The sequence below is a fragment of the Culex pipiens genome, chromosome 1 (genome assembly GCF_016801865.2).
Source record: "Culex pipiens pallens isolate TS chromosome 1, TS_CPP_V2, whole genome shotgun sequence".
Lineage (NCBI taxonomy): Eukaryota > Metazoa > Arthropoda > Insecta > Diptera > Culicidae > Culex > Culex pipiens.
The window spans coordinates 97637800-97661001 of NC_068937.1; the positions used below are offsets into that span (position 1 = coordinate 97637800).

A 23202-nucleotide genomic window follows, 5' to 3' on the forward strand; every position below is an offset into this window, starting at 1 on the left:
AAACTTTATATTTAATCCAAATTATATTTTTAATCAGTCAAGGATGCTATTTGGAGTTGGGAGACTGGATTTATGGTGATTTGTCAACAAATAACATTATTTATGTTAATTTTTCGAAAGGTGTACAAACTTTTTTGGCACCTTTTTTATTTTCGTAATAGTAGTTGTTATATAACTTTTTATAGAAATCATCTTTTCATGAGCTTTTTGTAGCAAAATGTTTGGCATGAGTTTCTGAACAAAACGTAGTACTAGGTTCCTGTCAAACTTTAAATTTTTTACATTTTTCATCACAAAATGTGCATAGTGCCCAAGGAGTGTAAATACTTTTTTTACATACTGTAGGTCAAAAGTTAGGGAATTTCATGGACTATGAGCCTATGGAATTAACTTTTTGGCCAATCGCAGTTTTTCTCATAGTTTTTATTTTTTTCTATAACACACTTTTTACAACGTTAGTTTTTGCCCTTTAGGCCAAAAAGGACGGCACTTTTTGGTCGCAATTTCAACATATTCGGAATTCTCGGAAAATTTCGCGTAAGTTAGAAGTATCTGAGTTGTAAATTTGATATAAAAAAAAAATAAAATATTTTTGGAAAAAAAGTAAGATCTTGCTTACTCTGTGATCAATACGTCAAATGCAGTATCAAGTAGGCTAATACCCGTTTAACCCCTAATCCAACAAATTGTTGAAAAATATTTTAATACATTTTAATAGCATTTTTCCCAATCAAATTTACAATTCCAATGTTTGAACACTTCTCTACCACGGTCAGAATGATTCCATACCTTTCCGTACGTATTTAATTTGTACTCTTCAGTTTGCGGAAAAATCTCAAACCTATCAAAGTCACCCCCGCTATCAAAGTCACCCCGTTTAACGGTACTTAATCCACCTTTAGGTGGTTGGTGCCTTTTTCACATTCATATAGTACATCGTCGCTTGTGTACTATCTTGTTACTTGACCTATCTTTTTAAAACAGACTCCAAAATGTGTATAAATAGCACTTAAGTGCTCATAACTTTTGATAGGGTTTTCAGATCTTTGATGTTTTAGGCTCATTTGAAAGATCTTTCAATTATCTAACTAACGACGGGTCGCATGATGGACCCGGACATCATTTTCGTAGAAATATCTGTGATCCGCCCTCCAAAAGTGTGTTATTAACACTTAAGTTCCCATAACTTTTGATAGGGTTATCAGATCTTCAATGTTTTAGGCTCAATTGAAAGGTCTTTCAAATACCTTCCTAAAAATATCCAACAACCCTTTTACAATCTTCCGGAGTTTAGCCAAATTCGTTTTTTCAGCATAACTTTTGAAGTACTGCTTCATAATTTTAACTAGGGTCTTGTGAGACCCCAAGACGGATCGAACGAGACCAATACGGTCAAAATCGGTTCAGCCAGTCCGGAGATAATCGAGTGCATTTTTTTGGGTGCACGGACTCAAATCCAGACACACGCACAGAATGCGATTTTCAGTCGATAGGTATACGTGAAGGTTGGTCTACGAAGTCGAATTAAGAAGTTCATTTTTCAAGTGATTTTATAGCCTTTTCTCAGTAAGGCGAGGAAGGCCAAGAGTTAATATTCAAACTACCAAATTTTCAACATTCCACAATTTAACTTTTTTTGCTGTGTAGTGTAAAATGCACTTTAAAACACTTTTTGCATTCAAATGTTGAGACTATGGCTTGTTCTTACAATTTTTATATATTTTATTTTTTTCCACATCATTCACATCAAGAAATTGATTAAAAAAGGGCTTAAAAACACGAATTTGGATTTTTCTATTTTTTTTAAAAGTTTTTGAGATTTTTGACAGAAAATTACTATTTTTTTATGTAAAATTGCCATGGGAATATCCCCCTTATGAAATATTTTGATAAACCCCCCTAAATATCGGGAAAGAACACCACTTTCATGGTGCCAAAATCAGACCTGCTGATTTTTGAGTTTGTTTTACGAATCAAACCGTGATGACATTAGGTCTGGGGGTGAGATTGGGTCATACAAAACTGCTGAAATTTGTGTGACTCATTCTCAACCTCCAGACTTAATGTCACCCTTGATGACGGTACAAAAAAATTATTGGAAATTTTCTAAGCTCTCGAAGGACTATTTCCTTTATAAAATATTTATAAATTGAAAATGCACTTTATGAAAAAAAGTGTAAAGTCATTCGGAATGCAAATTTATATTAATTGTACGTACAATAAAGACTCGATTCTTCGAACAGCGATTCCAAGTCAAAGCAGTACTCTAATCTAAAAGTTTTTGGCCAACATAATTAGACCCGTTTTTTTATTTGGCAAATTGGGGGGGTCCTATCCAAAATAGGGTGGACCAAAAAAGGGCGTTTTTCGCGATTTTATCAAAAACCACAATTTAAAAAAATCATATCTTCGGAATAGCTGAACCAATTTTAGCTCACCACATTTAAAAAGAAAGTTGAATTATAATTGGTGAAAAACACTGAGACATTTTTTGATTGCTGATTTCAAGATGCTGAGATATGATTTTTTGAAAAAAAATCGGAGATCGGTACATCAATCGATCTCAAAGTACCATGCTTCTCCATCGAAATGAGCTCCGAGTAAATTTTGCTGGAGACGCATGGTGCTTTAATGGCGTCATCCATAAAGTATGTCAGGGACCATCCACAAACCACGTGGACACTTTTTTGGAAATCTCAACCCCCCCCCCCCCGCATCGTGGACAATTTCCATACAAATAAAATAAAAATGTATGGAGCGTGAACAATCGCCAACCCCCCCCCCCCCCCCCCCTAAGGTGTCCACGTGGTTTATGGATGGTCCCTCAAGCCAAAATCGGACCCCCTCCCCCCTATGCCACACTTTGTCACGCTGGCTCCAACCCCCCCCCCCCCCCTGGAAAAGTTCGTCACGCTTTGTCGGACCCCCCCCCCCATCTTGATTTTTTGTACAATATAGATTACATTATCAGGACCTTTTGATATGCATAGGACACCCATGACTCATAGGTTGTTTTGAAAATTTACTTTAGCAATTGTTGCATGATTTATAAATGTAGGATTATTTTATAATTCGGATTTCAATCGAGGAAGTTTTTTATTTTTATAGGTTGTGTTTGGAATAATCAAAATATGATCAAAATATTATCAAAACCTCTGTTTCTTAAAGCCTTGTATAGTGTTTCATTTATGAGTAATGTTTATCAAACATTAAACATTTTTTAAATATATTTCAAGACAGAATTTTCGGTATTCAACAAACAGTCTAGCGTGACGTCACATTATCACGGACCCCCCTCCCCCCTAGAGCGTCACGTACTTTATGGATGACGCCTTATGTTCATTTAATGCACCAAATTCTGATTTTTTTATTCAAAATACCGTACTCAAACGGTTGTTTTTGACAGAAGGCGAAAAACCTTGCGAAAAACCGACTATTTAAAAAAATCGTTCTGAGAATCATTTATCGCTATGACAGCGAAAAAACGGTGAAATTTCATTTGCCAATTTCGATTCTTTTTTTTTGTTTCAGCGTTTTTCTTGCTTTGATAACGAGGCAACAAACGTAATCCATGCAAATCCACATCTAGATTTGCATTCGTACATTGTGCCATTGATTGATTTCAGCAGCGATTTCAGCTATGAACAATATGTTCGATATCAATTTGATATTTTTTTGATCCGCTTTACTTTTTGATGGATTTCAAACTTTTGATCTTTAATATGCCTTCAAATGCACAAAAAAGGCATTTTAGTTAACATTTTACACTTTTTTATCAAACTATAATTTTTTTTTGTAAAACTGAGAAAAATGAAGTGTTTTATATAAAAAATTCAGTCACACTCACCTCACATCAATCTCCATCCCCCGTATATCGGCGCAATGCGTCCCAATGGCCACGATCTGCTCCTCGCTCAGCCCGGCCACCGTAATGCCCAGCCAGCGCAGCAGCGGCAAAAACCCGAGCAGCGCGTGCATAAACTGCGCCTCGATGCGAGCCTTCTTCGGTCTGTCCAGCACCACGATCCCGTCCAGCTTGACGTGACTCATCGGGCTGGACTTGAACAGCTTGGAGACGGTTTTGAGCGTGCGCACCGCGTCGTCCAGATGGACGATCCAGTTGCAGATCTTCAGCGTGTTCAGGGAGCTGAGAAAGGAAGGGAGGAGGGGATTGTTAGTGTTTTAGAGGAGATTTTTTTTTGAGGTTATGTTTACCTAAAGTGCCCGTTCAGGGTGGAGAAGAAACCGATGATGTCCTTATCGGAGAGGATCAACGGGGTAGAGGTTGTGCTGCCGAGGCCGGTGCGCGAGGGCGCCGACAGGTCCAGCTCCCGCAGGTTTACGAAACCGGTCAGATATGGTAGCATGTGGGGACCCTTCATCGAGACGTGGTCGGCGAATATGATCTGTCAAAGCGGAAAGAGGTTAGGTTGTGGTTTTTTGAAGGGTCTTCGGGATCACTTACCTGTGCGCCGGCCATTTTGAGGTTCACGACGGAGCGGCAGTCGTACGCGGAGCTCGGCATGGCCAAATCGCTCTTGAACATGGACACGTTCAGCCGGCAGTTGTTGAGGCCAAGTTCGCGGATCGACGTCAGTGACAGAAAACCGCGAACGGAGGCGAGCGTGCCGATGTTCTCTATCCTGAAGCTCCACCCGTCCAGGCTAAGCAGTCTTAGTGTGATGCAACTACCCAAGGCACGAGCGGACATCCCGACGGCGGCGTCCTCGAGGGCGATCCGTGGAGAGCCGAGACTCAGCATTTGAAGGGTGGGTGATTCGCTGGCGCCGAGCACCGTCGGGAGGATCTCGCTGAGCCGGGATGCGCCTTCCAGCTTGATCGAGTGCAGCGTAGCGGAGACGCGAACCGTTTCCCCCAGGCACATGGAGTCTTCCAGCGAGAGTTGCGCCTTGCTGAGGTCCAAGCCGTGCAGTCGGGAGTACGGATCGCGGGCTGCCAGGAGCAGTTCGTGCAGGGTTCCGGAGTTGTGGGGACCTCCGTCGCAAGCGGGGGTTGGGTACCACGTTCGAGAGATTACGGAATCGGTGCTGCGTTTGTCTGGCGGTCCGTCCATAGGTTGTCGGGGCAGGGTAGCTGATCGACCCATGGCCGATGTGGAGTTGAGGACTCCACGGGGCAGTGATGAGAATATTCCGGTAGGGTAAGATCGGGGCGAGGGCGCTCCGGTGAGGGACGATTGTTTGATGAGTCCTGAGTTGCCGGAGCTGCTGCCGGAGCCGGAGCCCATGCTAACGCCACTCGAGGACGGTGGATCATCGCGGGCGCCCCAGCTGGACGCTAGCGCAAGATATGATAGCGGTCGGGCGTTCAGGAGACTGGCCAGGGCGCCAACGGCTCCTCGTTCGCAGCGGAGATGCGGGAATGAGAGTCGTGTCACTTGGGGACACTTTTCCAGCATGGAGCAGATTTGCACCAGCTGGGAGGTGCACAGACTAAGATCCAGGATCAAATTGCTGAGCTTCGGTTGCCGCGGGATGGTCCGACAGAGACCGGTCACCACCGATTGCAGCTTCAGGATCGGAGGATCCTCCTCGAGCAGGGTCAGAATGAGTTCGAAACTCTCCAGTCTTGGTTTTAGCACCGTCTTCGATATGCACGACGCCAGGTAGTTGATGTCCGAGTCGCGGACCTCGTTCTCGATCAGCGAAGTTATCCGCAGCGTCGTGACGGACTCATTCTTCAGCAGTGCGTCCAGAAAGATGTCCATCACGTTGCGCGACTCGAGCAGCATGTTCTTCTCGATTTGGTAGACAATTTCCAGGTTTTTAAGCGTGCAGGTCGGGCTCTTCAGAGCCATTCCCCATCCTTGCAGCTCGGAGGCCGTTGACTTGATCTGCACCCAGATGGGTTTAGCCTCGAGCGGAGGGATGGGGGGTGACTTGGAGATGCCCAGGATCTCGCAGAGAGCTGTGAGATTGGCTTCGGTTTCTCCACCGGCAAGGGCTAGAGAGAAGATCGTTTGGGGACTCAACCAGAGTGGCGTCAACTTGGAGAGGAGCAAGTGAGCGCGTGATCCCAGCAGTGCCATGGAGTACGTGAGGACTTTGAGGATCTCGGGCTCGACTTCGTCGCCGATGGCAAGTCCAGCTACTTCAGCTGCGAGCAGTCCCGGTCGGCTGGCGAGTGAGACCAGGTAGTTGGCCGCTAGGAACTCGGCGATTCCGGGGCAGATCGTCGTGTACTGGTACTCGGATTTCCTCCGGGCGGTCCGTCCAAACACGGGACCTTTGTCCAGGCAGCCGATGATGTTGGTCTCCGGCGAGGAACAGTACATTTTGAGCTCCGCTGAATTAACCGTCGATCGTTTGGTCTTGAGACAGAACAGGGCTAGCCGTCCCAGTTCGGTGACCTGGGTGTGTGACGAGTTGGCCGCTACGCAGTTGAACACGGACGCTATCACGTTGATTTCGTCCTCGGTCCGAAGGACGCCGGCGTTTGAGTTGTAGATCGCGGCAATGGCCAGACATCCTAGCGACGTCCGGGCGATGTTCCGCAGATGGTGGCAGTCTTGAACACTGTCGATGAGCCTCGTTGGGGCTCCCCACTGTCCACCCCCGAGCAGCGAAACCGACCTGCCCCAAGTGATGCCCTCGAAGGTGATGTGCCGCTGCATCAACGGGAGAAGCTCACTGCAGGATGACGTTACGGAAATTAAAATGACCCGCGCTTCCGGGAAGAGTCGACCTTCCAGCAGGTCCGCCACGTCCTTCTGCACGGTCTTGTTCTTGCGGGACTTGCTCTGCACGTCGTACCCGTCCAGCACGATCAGCAGTTTGCTCTTGAGTGACTCAAGCGTACTCCAGGCGGCGTTGAAACCGCCAAACCCGGATGCAAACGGGTTCTGCGGTCCGCGAGGCAGCAGTTCTTTCGCCACGTAGCTCGATATCGAGCCGCGCAGCTCGTTCAACGGTACAAAAAGTGCTAACGCTACGGGTTGACCTCGTGGAGGCCACGGCGGTTCCCGGCTCCAGCCGTGCAGTATCCGGAGGGCTAGCGTGCTACGCGTGACCCACGGCGGACACTCGATGAGGACACGCCGTGGCGCCTCCAGAAATGGTCCATCCTTGGTCTGAACGGCGGCCAGGATCTGGTCCACGGTGATGCACTCGTTCAGACCGTGCGAGTGGATGTGCAGTCTTAGTTCGGGTTCGAGCCGGGCCGGACAGAGGACGCCGGGTGCCACCGGTTGGACCCACGTCGGCAAGACCGGCTCCTTCAGCGCCAACTCGGTGTAGAGAGTGCGGAGGGCGTGCGCTAGCCGACCTTGCGGGTCGCGTCGATTCTCGAGCAGGCATGCTGGCGGACCGGGAGGTGACGCGGGACACTCGAGCGACACGTACGATCCGGACAGTTCGTACTCGGTCCGGTACGAGGTCGGGGTCGTAATTTGATGGTGGTGATGCTGCTGCGGATGTGACTGGCTGTTGGTCTTCGTTGGATAGCACTGCAAAGAAGGGGAAAAAAATCAAACGTTACTTTGGCGTTGCACACAACTTGGCTCAAAGGGAATATCTGCGTCAGTGGTCAATTAGGGAACTTTTTGCCGGTTGCTGCAACTTTAACGAAATCATTTCCCATTCCGGTGAAAAGACGGAACGTAGATCCGCAGAGATATGGCCCAAAGTTTGTCTGGTGTGCAACTTCTTTTTTTTTATTCCGCTGTTGTTCCACCACGTTGAAATGCTAGTTCTTTTCGTTATCTACGCGCGTGCTCGCTTTTCACACACAGTTTGTGGGTCGGGGCGTAAACTTTTTTAATTTTGAAAGGACTTTGATGTAAGTTTTTTTTTTCGTCCAGTTCTTTTGGTGGATTTACGGGTTTTTTGCTACATTTTCCACGAGCCTGCGGCAGACACGTAGAATATTTGTGGGAAACGCACGGCGGAAACTATTCGGAAGGATGGTGTGATGCATGAGCTTGAGTTGCATCCTCCGAGGGCTATGAATGATATCACTGACTGGAAGTGTGATTATCTGTGCGCGTTGGTTGGTAGGTGAATTTTTAATATGAAACTGCGAGTTTGGGATGGTTGAACGCTTTTGATTATACTGTGAGGGGATAATTTTAGCTTCATTGAGTTTAAGTTAGTTTTAAATTTGAGTAATTCTCTCCAAAAGAGGTAAAAAGCAAACCCATCATGTTTAAATATTATTTTTATTTGTAATTTTCTGTTCTACAACTTTGTAGAACATTGCTACACTCTAAAAAATAACACTGGAAAGTTAGAAAAAAACACGAAATTTTTAAATGATTTTTTTGTTCTAAATGAAAAAAAATACCCTTCTGGGTTATTGCAGATTCGAAAAGAACATTAAATTTCCCTTAAAATGACATGTTCCAAATTTTATTACAGTTGACTAACGAAAAATGGCAGAGTTTTTAAAACTTCTGTTGCTTTTTTTATTAATTCTATGAAAAATCAGCCTGCAAATTATTGAAAAACATGTCTATTTTCACATGTCCAAAAATGGAAGGGCCGTCCCCTACGAAAATGTACAAGCGACGAACCCCTCTTAGTTCAAAACCACAAAAAAACTTATAAAAGTCATGTGCTCGTCAAAGTGCGTCACGTGTTAATCTGAAACGCTCACATTTTTCACGTTCCCGTACGTGAACTTTCATCATTCGCGGATTATCCCGGCACACATACGTGAAAAATTGTCACATGTTTGCAGCGGGAAACAGCCATTACTTTTTTTGCCAGCCACAAGAGGAAAACGGGTAAAAAATAGTTTCATAAAAATCCAACATGATACAATGAACCTTCCACCGAAACACGTACGTCTCCGGTGGAGAGCAACCGGAGCACGTCACTTTTGGAAGTGTTTTTGACACTGACTTATGAGTATAATTTTCGAAGATTTTTTTTTCTTTAAGTTATATTTAATTACTATATTTTGGAAAAGTTTAAAAATATTTTTCATTTTCAAACATTACTCAAGACAGCCATCTGTCGCTCCCAACTCCCCACTTTTTAACATCCCGGGGAAAATGCAAATGTGTTTTAAATGCACTGCAATCCGTAAAGTTGCGTTTTGTTTCAAAAACTGACTGCACGGCACATACATTCTCACACATTCCTCTTGCTGCCTGCCTGGCTGCAGTAAATTTTCCATGATTTTCTGACGACGACGACGACGCGCTGCACCAGAGGAGACTCGCCACATTGCAGTGCAGTATAGAGTAAAATGTGTTTGAAAATGTTTCCAGCAACAGCTTTCAGGCAGTGTGACATTTTGAGTTAAACTACAGCGAAAAAAAGTTGAAGTGGAATTTGAAAGTTGGCAGAAGGCATTTTGCATTCCAAAAGGTGAAATTCTGGGGCAACATTTCGATGGCACTATTTGCAGTTGTTAAAAAAATGATCATAAAATCATGAAGCTTTTAAGCTTCCATGCTGCATTGTATGGTCATTTGTTTTTTTTTCTTTCTATCAAACGGGTATAATTTAAAATCATCAATTCGTCACTATCTTGCTGATGCTGCATTTGAGTTAAAAACGCAATTTTGTGCAGCTCACAATGCCTCACCTTTTGACGTTCACAGATCCCCAAAATTCGATTTCAATCCTGAGATATTAGTAAAAATCGAAAAAACTCCGTGCATTATTGTCACTTTTTATATGAAAGAAGTTTCAATCTTTTCGTGCTATCTTGATACACTCTGAAAATTGATGTAAGTGCGACAACTGGCCAAAGAAATTTCTGATCCGAAAGCGTTTGACATACGTACAAGTCCGACTACCGTAAATATTTGTAATTTTAACTCGGCACTTCGGCAACCAAATTCAACCAAACTCAGGGACAACGCTCTGAACGATCAGCCAAACAATACGTGTTTGTTATTGTTTACATTGCGTGCTCTTGTTTTTGTTTATTCAAGTTTAATGTCGAAATGGCGGGTGCGACAAGATAGCACAACAGCGTCAAATTGTGAAAAGAAACAGTGAAAATTTATTTCGAATTTTCCTGTTTGTATTTACAACTTAGTTCAGCTTATTTTTTGCTTTCGTACACGTGGTGAATTTTTTTGATTAGGTACTACTTGAACGATTTTGCGTCATTGTATTGATTCGCTCAAGCAAGTCTCAAAAAAAATATATTTTTTTTATTGACCTTTATCACTTCAAGTTCACCAATTTGTAAAATGTTTCAGGAGTTTTTATAGAGGTTTTTGAAGTACAGAGTAAGAATTAAAAAAAATAATGTGTAACAATTGATGGAGTCATATAAGGCCGTTGCAAATATGTTGCGAATGTTTTTTGATTGTTAATTCGTTTTTAGATTGAAAAAAATAAGTTTATTTTTACCGCAGTGTCGATTTTTGCCTTTCTCACTGAGTTAAGGCTATAATCCTGCTCTGAAATCGATTTTTTTTTAAGAAAAGCTCGAAGACCAACCTTTATTTGTCCATATCGATTTAGAATCAAAAACTGAGCAAATGGCTGTGTGTATGAAGGGTGTGTATGTTTTTATTTACGTGTGTGTATGTATGTATGTATGTGTGTGACCAATATACTCACTTAATTATCTCAGCACTGGCTGAATTAATTTATGCCAAATTTTTCTCATTTGACTCGGTATAGGGTCCCATAGATCAAGTTAAGGGGAAAGTGGGGCAAGTGTAACCTGCCTGAAGTTGGCTGTTTATGTTGCAATCTTCATTTTATGCTAAATTTCAAAATTTTAATGCAAATCTACAGCAAACTGGATTGAAAACTAAAGATAAACTTAAGCCACGATGATTAGATGTATAATCTTGTTCAGAGCCGCTATAAAAGCGATTAAAATATATTTTTTTTTTCTGTACAAAAAATTTACCGAAATTTTATCTATTTTGTTAAAGTGAATATTTGTATACAACAGCTATGGAAATTTTTACAAAAAAGTAAATTTTTCGGTTCGTCCACAAGCAATCTCATGTTGGTAAACAAACGACGCCATATTGCCAATGTTGTTCGGTAGCTCATATTAGGCCATCGCCGGGGCCCTGAAAAAAAAATCTAAGAATGCCATTTTTTGAAGGTTTTTTGCATCCTCTTTCTTCAGATTCCTTTGCAACTTCTAATGTTCAGAATAAAGTTTGAGAAACAGATATAGTCTAGCTTTCGACGTGATCGTGCCATCTTGTCACACGTCGACACTTCGCCTTTTGACGTTAAAAAAAATAATGGAGTACGCAATGTAAACAATAACAAACACGATTTGTTTGGCTGACAATTCTGTGCATTGTTTAGGAAATTTGTCGAACTTATAGCTATTTTCAGGGTGTGTCAAGATATCACGATCAGATCGTCTATCGTCTATCTATAAGGTGTGTAGATATCTGGTTCAATAAACATAATATTATTTTTTTGCTTTTTGGGTGTTTTTGAATACTCCTCAAGGTGGTTTCAAAAACACCCAAAAAGCAATAAAAAAATATTGGGCCATTAAAAAAAAAACCTCCAGATACGGTCCAGCTTGTCACGATACAATACCTTCCAACCCGGGAATAGAACCCCCGATCTATTGCTTACGATGCGGAAACGTCCCCACTAGGCTACATTGCTCGGTCCACCGGGTGTTTTTGGGCACAATTTATAATACCTTATTTTAAACATGATTGCTATATTCATATGACTTCTAAATCTCCAGTACCCTTTAGGCATCTAGAACTTGCATAAATCATAGCCCATAAAAAAAACATGCATAAAAGGAAGGGGCTCTATCCCAAACAAAGCCAACCCAAATGACCATCCGGGGGTTGTGTGCCTTTTGACGGGCCATCCATAATGCGGAGCTTTCCGGGATCAGACCCCTAATGATTCGATATCGAGTTTTACCTGCTAGGCTAAAAGTGAACCAACATATATCACTGTCGCATTCTATACTTATTACGCATTCGTCTCATCCTGGCGCTCGGTACCTTCTCGAAATGGACATCCTTTTTCATATTTCAAAGCAACTTTCTCTCATGGATGCTGCATGACATGACCGGGATGAAGGTAGGGCTTTTGCTTGGCAAAGAGATATTCATCACGCCCAGATATGTGCATTTTCTTAGAGCTTTTCCTCGGTGGTTGGCCGATTTTCCAGAGTGGATGTTTCAATCCTGGAAAAAAATAGGCAAGGAAAGCGAGAAAAATTCAGAAGGATGCTTTCATCTTCTTCTTGGACTCTCTGTCGAGTGCGGCATGGTAATTTTGTGCAAAGCTCTCATCCGCCTCTTTGCTGTTGGTCCTCCGGGTAAATCCCGGAGGCCGGCGGAACGCTACGGGATGCCGGAAGCTGGGACACGATGGGGTTGGCCAGAGTGACTCACTTCATCCTTGCATGAAGATTAGGATGACTACATTTTATGATATTTTTTTTAGCAAATTTTATTGTTAAACTGATATTTTTAGAATTTCAAGAATCTAAGCGAGTTTTCAAATAAATAAAAATATCCTGAAATTCGTAGTTAGGTCATCCTATCATTGTACTTATTAAACCTACACATAAACCGAACAATTTCCAGATTGGATAGCCCAGATATAGAACGCTGAACTAACTACCCCGACTCGCACTCGTTGACTAACCGACAGCCTAATGAGGTTATTCAAAGTTCAGCAAGTGACTTTGTAGCTACTTAAAGGAGAATGCTGCGGAAGCTGAGCTCCGGAATTTGTGCTGCAGCCGCATATTCTTGTAGCAGCAGCACTCTTACAGTATTCCGAATATTACCATCATGTACAGCAGCAGCAGCAGCAAAAGGATACCAAAACTGGAAACTTTTAGCCTCCTTGCCCCAAACGTAGAATTACAACGACAGTCCCCGCCGGTAGCAACTTTGGCAGGCACGTAGAGGTCATATTGTTCCTGGATCCCTCTGGCCCAGAGGGGTGGGAGAGATTGGAATGCAGTGGCATTAGCAGAAATCCCTGTGTGGCTTCGAGGAGATGCTGACGTGCAGGATTAACTGCATCAAAGAGGTTATGATTGTCGGTCCCTAAAGCAAGGTTGGAAGTTTTAGCTAATTTGTATACGTATTCTATTTTCAGCTTAGTTCTTTTTTCTTCCAGCGCTCTTTTGGGTCTGCTTAGTGCTGCCAATTGTGATGAAATTTTAAGCGAACCCTAACGAAAAGTAGCATTTATAGAGAAAGTTTCCTGGCATCACTGGCTCACTCCAACAGGCACTGCTGGTGGTGTTGGTGGCCACTCTTTGTTCTTTATTTGCCTTCGCTTCCCGCTCGCTTTTCGTCAGCCTTCGATTGAAATGGGTCGTCAAAAGTCAAACGTCAAAAGACTTGGTGCGTTTGTTTTTTTGATGGCGTTTGCTAGTTATTTACATGTTTCGGGATTATTTTTCAAGTGAGTGACTAACTAATGTTCAAAAGAGCATGTTGCCGGTAGTTGGAAGCAATTTCGTATCTTAAGCACATTGAAAACAATAGCGCAAGTGAAAATATATTGATTACGACTTTCGTTAAGCAGTTAAGCTCTCATCTTGCGTGTGGATATGTGTGCCAACAAAATTATGAGAAATAGTCTCTTAAAATAGAAATTATGATCAAAAGTGCATTCAACTTGATCTTTTTGGCCAGTAAGTGGCATACATTTGCGTGCTTACTCGAGGCGGTGCTGTTGCTGGTAAGTTTAAAGCCTAAATAGTATTTTTGGAGCTTTAATCGAGCATCAAACTTTCCATATGACGAAGATAGGTGTTTGATTAGAAAGGGTATATTTCCCCTAATGCATTTTACAACACTTATTTCATTGAAGTGTTGAAAATATGGCACGTTATTTAAATTTTTTGCCCCTCAAGTTTGATCAATATTTATTAGAAATTGTTTTTTTTTCATTTTTCCGTTTGAGTATTATGATTTTTTCATAGAAGTATAATATGCTGATGATTTTCACATTTTTTCTTACTTTTTACTTATTTAACATCAACTCTGAATGAAACCGAATGAAATCAATGAAACCGAAGCGATTTAAAAAAAAATTGGTTGCCACCAAAGCCAATTTTGTTGCATGATTCTTATAAATATATACAGCAATTCCCCCACGAAAACAGCATGGAAAAAAAACAAAAGTTCTCGGATCGGGCTCAATTTTTTTCTGGGGGTTCCCTTGCCGAAATAATTAGACCCGTATTTTTTTGTTTGACCATTAGGGTGACCTACGCCGTGTTAGGGTGGCCTGAAAAATTGCCATTTTCGTCGATTTTCGCAAAAACCAAGGTGATAAGATGGCCTTTCAAAGAAAAAAAAAATGTCAGGGTACCAAAATCTCGTAATTGAAAGACACAACTTTTGGTACCCTGACATGTATAGGTCATCGCTGAAATTTTAAAGTTATCGCAGTTTTAGTGAAAAAAGTTGATTTTTTGCCGATTTCGTAGTTTTCCGGTTTTTGTGCGCGGCGCGTCGAAAAACACGGATTTTATTTTCAAAAAATCATATCTCGGAATCCTGTTAATGAACTCCACCCATTTTTTAGTATGTTACGTAAAAATGTCCGGGGAATCCGATAAAAATATTTCCAGATATAGGCTGTTTGGTCCAGACACCGTCAAAACGGCAACGGCATAAAGTTTCATACGCCCTTTTCATATGTTAGGCTAGATTTTTCATAGTTTTTACTATTTTTCTTTGAAAGGCCAACTTATCACCTTTCATTTGCGAAATGGCGAGGAGTTATGATTTTTCGAAAAAAGTGGTTTTTGCGAAAATCGACGAAAATGGCCATTTTTTAGACCACCCTAACACGGCATAGGTCACCCTAATGGCCAAACAAAAAAATACGGGTCTAATTATTTCGGCCAGGGAACCTCCAGAAAAATTTTGAGCCCGATCCGAGCACTTTTGTTTTTTCCCATGCTGTTTTCGTGGGGAATTGCTGTATATATACTGTTATTAGCGTAAAATTGTCCAAAGAAGTCGATGATGCAGTCCGTTTTCCGATTTGAACTCATTTTCATTGAGAAAAACATGACATTATAGTTAACTAAAAACATTATAGTTAACTAATTTTCAAACTAAAATTTGTTGAAAACTACTACTTAAGATACTTTCAAAACATAGCTACCATGGTCAGTATGGTTCCATACCATTTGGTAAGCATTTTTCATTTTGCAAAAAAAATCTTAAATTTATCAAAGTCACCACGGCTATCAATGTCACCCTGTTTAACGGCGCTTGTATTTTTATTATTTACTAATAAAACCTGAACTGATTTGAACTAGAACTAGCCGGTGACCGTGGTGTAGGGGTAAGCGTGATTGCCTCTCACCCAGTCGGCCTGGGTTCGATCCCAGACGGTCCTGGTGGCATTTTTCGAGACGAGATTTGTCTGATCACGCCTTCCGTCGGAAGGGAAGTAAATGTTGGTCCCGGACTAACCTAAAAAAAAAAAAGGTTAGGTCGTTAGCTCAGTCCAGGTGTAGGAGTCGTCTCCCTGGGTCCTGCCTCGGTGGAGTCGCTGGTAGGCAGTTGGACTAACAATCCAAAGGTCGTCAGTTCGAATCCCGGGGTGGATGGAAGCTAAGGTGTAAAAAGAGGTTTGCAATTGCCTCAACAATCAAGCCTTCGAACACCTAGTTTCGAGTAGGAATCTCGCAATCGAGAACGCCAAGGCAATGCTGTAGAGCGAATAATTTGATTTGATTTGATTTTGATTTGAACTGTGTGAAAAGTCGAACATAGAAAAATTATTTTTTTAGAGTGTATAATTTGTTCAAGGTACAGTTTTTTGATTATTTTAATTGCCTTCTTGAGTGGACGAACTGATGATGCAAAATGTCTTTCTTAACGGTGCACATCAACCAGAACTCTTGCACCAATATTTTTTACACTTATTTTATCTATCTTTTTCAAAAATATCGAATGATTCGAACTATCGATTTATTTTTTATTTATCTCCTAAAGAACTGTCGATAAAACAATTTAAAACAAATTTTGATTTTTTTTACAATCACACTGTTACAGGATTAGGTCGGTAAGTTTGACAATTGTGGAATATTCTTAGGAATAAAAAAAAAATAAATCTTCGGCTTGAATTCTTCCAAGAAAGAGAATCTTCTGATAACAACTTCCTTGGTTGCTGTGCACCCTTATTCTTCGAAAAGATTCACATTAAGTGCGATTCGAGAAAATTGCTAGCGAAAAGTGGCTAACTTTTTTTTATTCATATTTGAAAAAGAAGCTTGACCTACGGTATTTTTACTGATCGCATGATCAATGTTGTCTGGTTATTTTTTAACAATAAAAGTTTGGTCTGAAATAATATATCTAAATCATTAATCCACCGCAACTATCCAAATTAATCACTCAAGCAAATCATAGTGAGAGAGATTATCCTGCAAAAATATAAATTCAAATGCTTCCTCTTTTGAAAGCTTAAACCATCACAATTTTCCACCCAATTGCTTCCATTCAGACTATTGGCCAACACCCCCACAAACCACGTCAAACGATCCACCGCAATCAATTACGACTTTTCCGAAAGCCTCTCGTTAAATGAAACCAATAAATCTTGAAGCACCCACACTCAAGGAATTTACACTGTTTATTTCTGGGGCTCAAAAACGACGCCCGCAAGCATTCCTTCAGTTCAGCGCCCAACGGAAATAATTTAAGACCCGACCATTTATTTCTACAAAGTACCAAGGAGTTGCGTATTAATCTCGTTGAGCAGCAAATACACAAACACACCTTGTACAGTTCCGTATGAACTTTCCCAGCTTACTGTATTGCCGCCACCATATCGTGCCAAATGAACAAACTTTCCCTGTTGGCTAATCCCACACCCTCCTCCCCAAGTCCCTGCCCTTATTCCCTCAACTTTCCCACCAGTCATCTTGTGTAACAGACTTTTCCAAACGCAAAGTTTATCATATATTCCGACTAAAAGTAAGAACAGCACGCCTTAAGTCTCCACAGATCAACTCTCGAAGCAATGGAAACGCATGGTTATTCTTGCTCCTCCTGCTCCTCCATGGAAAAGTGTTCCTTAGGGGGGGTTGAACCAAGTGTTCCTCCACACATACACACATGGTTTTTCTAATCGCATGCCACTGCTGCTGCTGGGAGGGGGAAATTTAGACCATAAATAGTCGAGTTCCCGAACGCAAAACTTCCAACTGCCAACGACTGCGACGACGACGACGACGACGACGGCTGGTAGTGAATGTGCTTTTTGTGCTATCTTCGGAAAGGGGTTGAGGTATTTGGGATTAGGAGGGAAAAGTCAGGGTGGTGCAGTGCATTTTAATTGTTCATTGCTAGATAGAACATTTTGACTGTTTTTTTAATCTACGAAAATTTTTAAAATACCTACATTTTTTTGATTTCAAAAATTCAAAAATTTACAACGTTTTCATTATCAAATTGCAAGTCTTCGTGTTTCGAGAAAACGCGTTGTAAGTTTGTTTCCTTTTCCAGATGTAATATAACATGATTTTTTACTGTGCATACAAGTCTTCATACAATTTTGGCAGCTGTCCATAGAAAAGGCTGTACAAAATTTTAAAAAATGTATCCTAGGAACGGATTTTTTTTCCAGCTTAATTGTAGATATTACCAAGGACTTTTCGGAAAAAATATATACACTCTAATAATCATTTTCTAAAACATATTTGAAAATGACAAAAAATGCTATTTTTTAGCTATATCAAAAATTGGTCAAACTTCATTTGGCAGAGCTGCCAATTTTTCGAATATAAATCATCAAGGCAAGCAATTTTTTTGATATCATTTTCAGATGTAAAATCAAATTTGCAGTCAAAAAATACTTTACATACAATTTTATATCATGCACCGTTTTCAAGTTATTGGTAAACAAATTTCATATTCAGCTAAAAACCTGACTTTTTTTTACCCTGTTTCGAGAATCAACCGTAAGGTTTGAAAAGGCCAAAAAAAAAAAACGAAACTATTGGCACTACGCCCCCCGGGGCATGGCCTTCCTCTAACGTGGGATTTCTGCTCCAGCGCCTCTGACGAGACAGGAGGCCAGCAAACACTTATTTTTGACCTTTTTTTCGAAACAAAACTAAACATTTTACGATGGTTTAACTTTTTTATATTTTGAAAATAAAATATATATATAAAATGTTACCCTAGATAGATAAAAAATACACAATTGTTTCAGCTTTTGACATCTCCATGTAGGACGCTATTTGTTGACAATCAGAAAATCCCATAATTCCTGTTTTTCTTTTTTTGGGTTTTTGTGTAAATTATATACAAAAATGGGATCTACATATTCAAAAACCTATATCTTGAGAATGGAATTTCTGATCAGTCAATAACATGTCTTTGGCTATGTTTAGGTTAGGACAATTTGGAGAAAATAGATGTACTCTTTAAAAAAATAATCACTCGACCCATCTTTTTTTTTTAAACACAAAGATCGATTTGTGCTAGAGGAGCAATATGAAAAAGGATTTTGCTCAAATCGATGTTTGATTCAAAAAAATATAAAAAGGTTTTTTGCTTCCTCACTGAGGTAAGGCTATAATCCTGCTCTTAGAATGAAGGTTTCAGGAAAAGCTCGAAGATCCACCTTCACGTATACCTATCGACTCAGAATCGAAAACTGAACAAATGTCTGTCCGTCTGTGTGTATGTGTGTATGTGTGTTACCAATAATGTCACTCAGGTTTCTCAGCACTGGCTGAACAGATTTTAATCAAATCGGTATCATTCGACTTGGTTTATGGTCCCATAGATCGAGTTAAAAAAATAAATTCGATCAGAAGTTCAATAGTTATGTATACAAATGTGTTTTAGCTGATATCCAGATGTTAGATAAATGGTCGTAAGCGACATCAAATATCATCATTTTATATATTGTTTAATCGGTACCGTAAAACGGGGTGACTTTGATAGCCGGGTTGACTTTGATAGGTTTGCGATTTTTCCGCAAAATGAAGAGTACAATTAAAATACGTAAGGAATGGTTATACTGACCGTGGTAGAGAAGTGTTCAAAGTACCTCAAGAAGAACTTTTCATAAAATTTTGACAAGTTTAAAAAGTTAGCTAACTATAGTTAAGAAAATGTTGATGAAAGTCATTATTTTAAACTTCTCAAAGTGTCATGATTTTCTCAATGAACATGATTTTTAATCGGAAAACGGATTAAATTTTCGGATTCTTTGGACAATTTTCCACTAGGAGAAGGTTAAAAAAGTTTGTAAAAATAAATAATATGTGTTTTTGAAACACAACTATAAAAACTCTCTAAACTTATGGGCAATTTCAGTTGAACAAATTTCATGTAAAATGTGAAAACTTGTGATTCGTGCTTCGAATTCATTATAAAATGCAATATAAATCGATAATTTTATAAACAAAACTAGTTTTAACAAATTTCAGGCAAAATTCCGACTTTTTAACAATTTCACCTAAAATTTATATGTATTTTGCTTAAAAGCTTATACACTTAGTAAACTAAATATAAACATTGATTTTTTTCTTAAATACTATATCAGCTACTTTAGTGATGGTACATTTAACGTACAAATGAAGTTTGAACATCTTAAATATGATTTTAACAAGAAAAACTATGACTATCAAAGTCACCCCGGAATTCAAACTAAGAATTTTTAACGTAACTATTTTTCTAAACATTCTTGAAAAAACTTTTTTTCCGAAATAGTACATGGACTTTGTGTGGCCTACCCCAGTACATGTTTTAAAAATAATAATCTTAGGAAAAACCTTACCTGTTGGAAAATATTCTAAAAACAAATTGAAATCCTATCAAAGTTACCCCGGTTTACGGTAATCAAAATACCTTTCACATGAGAACAATTCTCTGAGATTTCAGTCATTTATTTTTTTTTGTATTTTTTAATCCATCTGAAACTTTTTTGGTGCCTTCGGTATGCCCAAAGAAGCCATTTTGCATCATTAGTTTGTCCATATAATTTTCCATACAAATTTGGCAGCTGTCCATACAAAAATGATATATGAAAAATTCAAAAATCTGTATCTTTTGAAGGAATTTTTTGATCGATTTATTGCCATGCAAAAATTTAAAACCCGGAAAATTGATGTTTTCCAAGTCTCAGCATTCGTGAAATATTCCGATTTTTTCGAAAACAATATTAAAAAAAATTAAATCAAGACTAACATTTAAAAAAAAATGAAAATATTGTTTTCGAAAAGATCGAAAAATTTCACGAATGTTTCATATTTTAACATTGAAAATTGGATCATTAGTTGCTGAGATATCGACATTAGAAAATGTGGGATGTCTGGGTTGGACTTAGAAAACATCAATTTTCCTGTTTTTAAACCTTTGCATCGCCATCGTTCGACCAACCCTACAGCCGGTAACAACAAAGTTTTCGGTGCTCCACAGTTTTTCCGAAAATTACGTCGTAAATTCGAAGTGATTGTCCGCGAACATCTCCCCCGGGATGCCTAAACCCGGCCGGGGACGCGGGAACTCGAGTGTGGCCTCGAGGCAGTCCCGAAGCACTTCAACTGGCCGAGTGAAAAAAGGTGCCAAGACGAACAACGCCGCCATTCTAACCTCACCAGCGGGCCAAGATGGAATCAACTCTAATCTGCTCCATGCCAACACCAACATCCGTCCAATTGTACCGGTACGTAGCCCCGTTCGTACGAGAGGCATGTTGAGCAAAAGTGGCCAGAAGAACCAGGTTCCTTCCGGCAGTAATTCTGGAACGCAGCAGCAGCAGCAATCCACAACTGTAAACATCCCTACGAGAAACACGTACACTCCGCTCAGTGACGAAGAACAAGAGGAAGATGACAATGACGACATCAGCATCAGCAGCGTTGATGACGGTGACGACGACGACGACGGCTCAACAAGCAAGTCGAAGAAACGGAGCGGCGCTACTACTACGGCGGCGAAGGAAAAAAGACCTCCGCCGATATTCGTCATCGACACAATAGCCGACAGCGTGGACGAGCTATTGGAAGGGCAAGAATACAGCTTGAAGATTGGTAAGACTGCAGTGCAGGTCATTACTTTGAGCAAGAAGAATTTCGATAAAGTGCAAATGGTCCTGAAATTGCACAATGTGAAATTTTATACGTTTGACCTTGCTCAAAATGTTCCTGTAAAAATCGTTTTGCAAGGCTATCAAGATCGACCAATTGAAGATCTGACCCAACACCTTGCTGACGTTGGTGTGCATCCGCGAGACATCAAAGTGCTCTCGCGTACGACTACGGTTACAGGTACTCATGTGTTGTACCTGTTGTACTTTGATCGTGGTGCTGTAAAAATTCAGGACCTCCGACGGAACAAGACTCTGGACGGATTCTGGGTTACCTGGAGATTCTACTCCAAGAATCCGGCAGATACAGCACAATGTCATCGTTGCCAGCGCTTTGGCCACGGTTCTCGCCACTGTAACCTGCCACCAAAGTGTGTGAAGTGCGGTGAAGAACACTTTACCGAGAGGTGTACTTTGCCCCGCAAGACGAGCTTGGGCGATAACGACAACGCTCAAAAACATAAGTCCCTTGTGAAGTGCGCCAACTGCCAAGGTAACCACACGGCAAACTATCGTGGGTGTGCCGCAAGGAAAAACTACATCGAGGAGCAAGAGAAAAAGAAGCAGAAATCTGCTGCATCGAAGCAACCTCTGCAGTCTACGAGAGCTACGCCTGTACCTAAACCAACGGTTCCACCAGGGTGGGGCCGCTCGTACGCAAGTGTGACTGCTGCTGGGAGTGGCACTGCTGCAGAACAAGATGCCGTCACCGGCGAAAATCTATTCACCTTGCCAGAGTTCTTCTCCCTGGCTGGTGAGATGATGACCCGCTTTCGAACCTGCCGGAACAAGGCGGAACAATTCCTGGCTCTTAGCGAGCTAATGATGAAATACATCTACCACCCGTGAGCTGCATTCGACGTCAAAAGACATCAATCACCTGTGATCTAGTTTTTAAGTTTTCCTTTTTCTATCCCCCTTTCTATAACAATTCTAGTAGGTTTTTTTGTTGAAATTTTTCCTGCTCTGGATTAATCCCTTTTGCTAGTTCTAATAGTATCACTAAGTGTAAATTTTGAATTCATAGCTGAAAGGAACTCCAAAACTCTATTTAGGTATATAAGAAAAACAAATTGTTTATTGATAACTGAATGAATAAAAACTGAATAAACCTTTGCATGGCAATATCTCAGCAACTAAGGGACGTATTAACAAAGTTCAAAAAAGCAAAATATAGAGAATTTTTTTTGCGACCAATATTTTGATTTTTTTTGAAAAAATCAGTATTGATTCAAAAAATCATAACTCGGTCAAAGATTTTTTGCCCGTTCTGAAAATTTCTGAAAAGTTGGCATTTAGTGTCCCCTAAAACATATCAGAAAAAAAGTTAGTGTTTTTTGTAAATCATGTTTTAGGGACAAAAAGTGAAATAAAAATCACCAAAATTTTTTTTACCGTGTATCATTTTTTTCAGTGTAGTCCTTATCCATACCTACAACATTGCCGAAGACACCAAATTGATCTAAAAATTCATTCAAAAGATACAGATTTTTGAATTGTCATAAATCAATTTTGTATGGACAGCTGCCAAATTTGTATGGAAAAGTATATGGACAAACTAATGAGGCAAAATGGCTTTTTTTGGGCATACCGAAGGCGCCATAAAAGTTTCAGCAGATTAAAAAATAGCAAAAATTAAAATTCAAGAAAAAGACCGATGTCGTAGAGAACTGCTCATGAGTCTAATAAATCGAAGAACTGGCAACCCTGCCTCATGTTATGACCACTTCAGTGAAATTTATGTACTTTTCTGAAACCGGATCTCACTTATCTGAGTGAAACCTCATACAACCTATCGTTGGATACATTATCAAAAAACCTTCCAAACGAGGCTAAAAATCGAAGATCTAGGAACCCTGCCTCAATTTATGACCACTTGTACTATGTACATTTTTGAAGCTGGATCTCACTTATCTGTACAAAAATTACGCACATACATAGGTAATCAAAAGAACTTGCAATCGAGTCTTAAAGATCTAAATCTAAAAGAGCTGGCATCTCTCTCAATGCTTCTTGAGACTAGATCGTAATTGAAATTAGTTGGTTTCATACCTGAAACCTCTTTTTGTTTTCTGCTTACTTTGTTAACAAAAAAGAAAAAATAATCCAGAAGAAAATTATTTCCGGATCCGGAACGTGTGATCCATATTTGGTTATGAGTGAGGAAGGCACCAAC

The 23202-nt window shown here is 40.4% G+C and overlaps 1 protein-coding gene across 2 annotated transcripts in view; it reads right to left on the bottom strand.

Annotated features, from left to right (window-relative positions):
* Positions 1-23202, bottom strand: part of LOC120427676 (uncharacterized) — a 378463-nt gene that overhangs the window by 4370 nt on the left and 350891 nt on the right. For both annotated transcript variants that reach the window (XM_052706059.1, XM_052706058.1), the window contains 3 exons: positions 4466-7465; positions 4216-4406; positions 3848-4147 (listed from right to left, as the gene is read on the bottom strand). In XM_052706059.1, the coding sequence (XP_052562019.1) occupies positions 3848-4147; positions 4216-4406; positions 4466-7465 (3491 nt within the window). The remainder of the gene's footprint in view (positions 1-3847; positions 4148-4215; positions 4407-4465; positions 7466-23202) is intronic.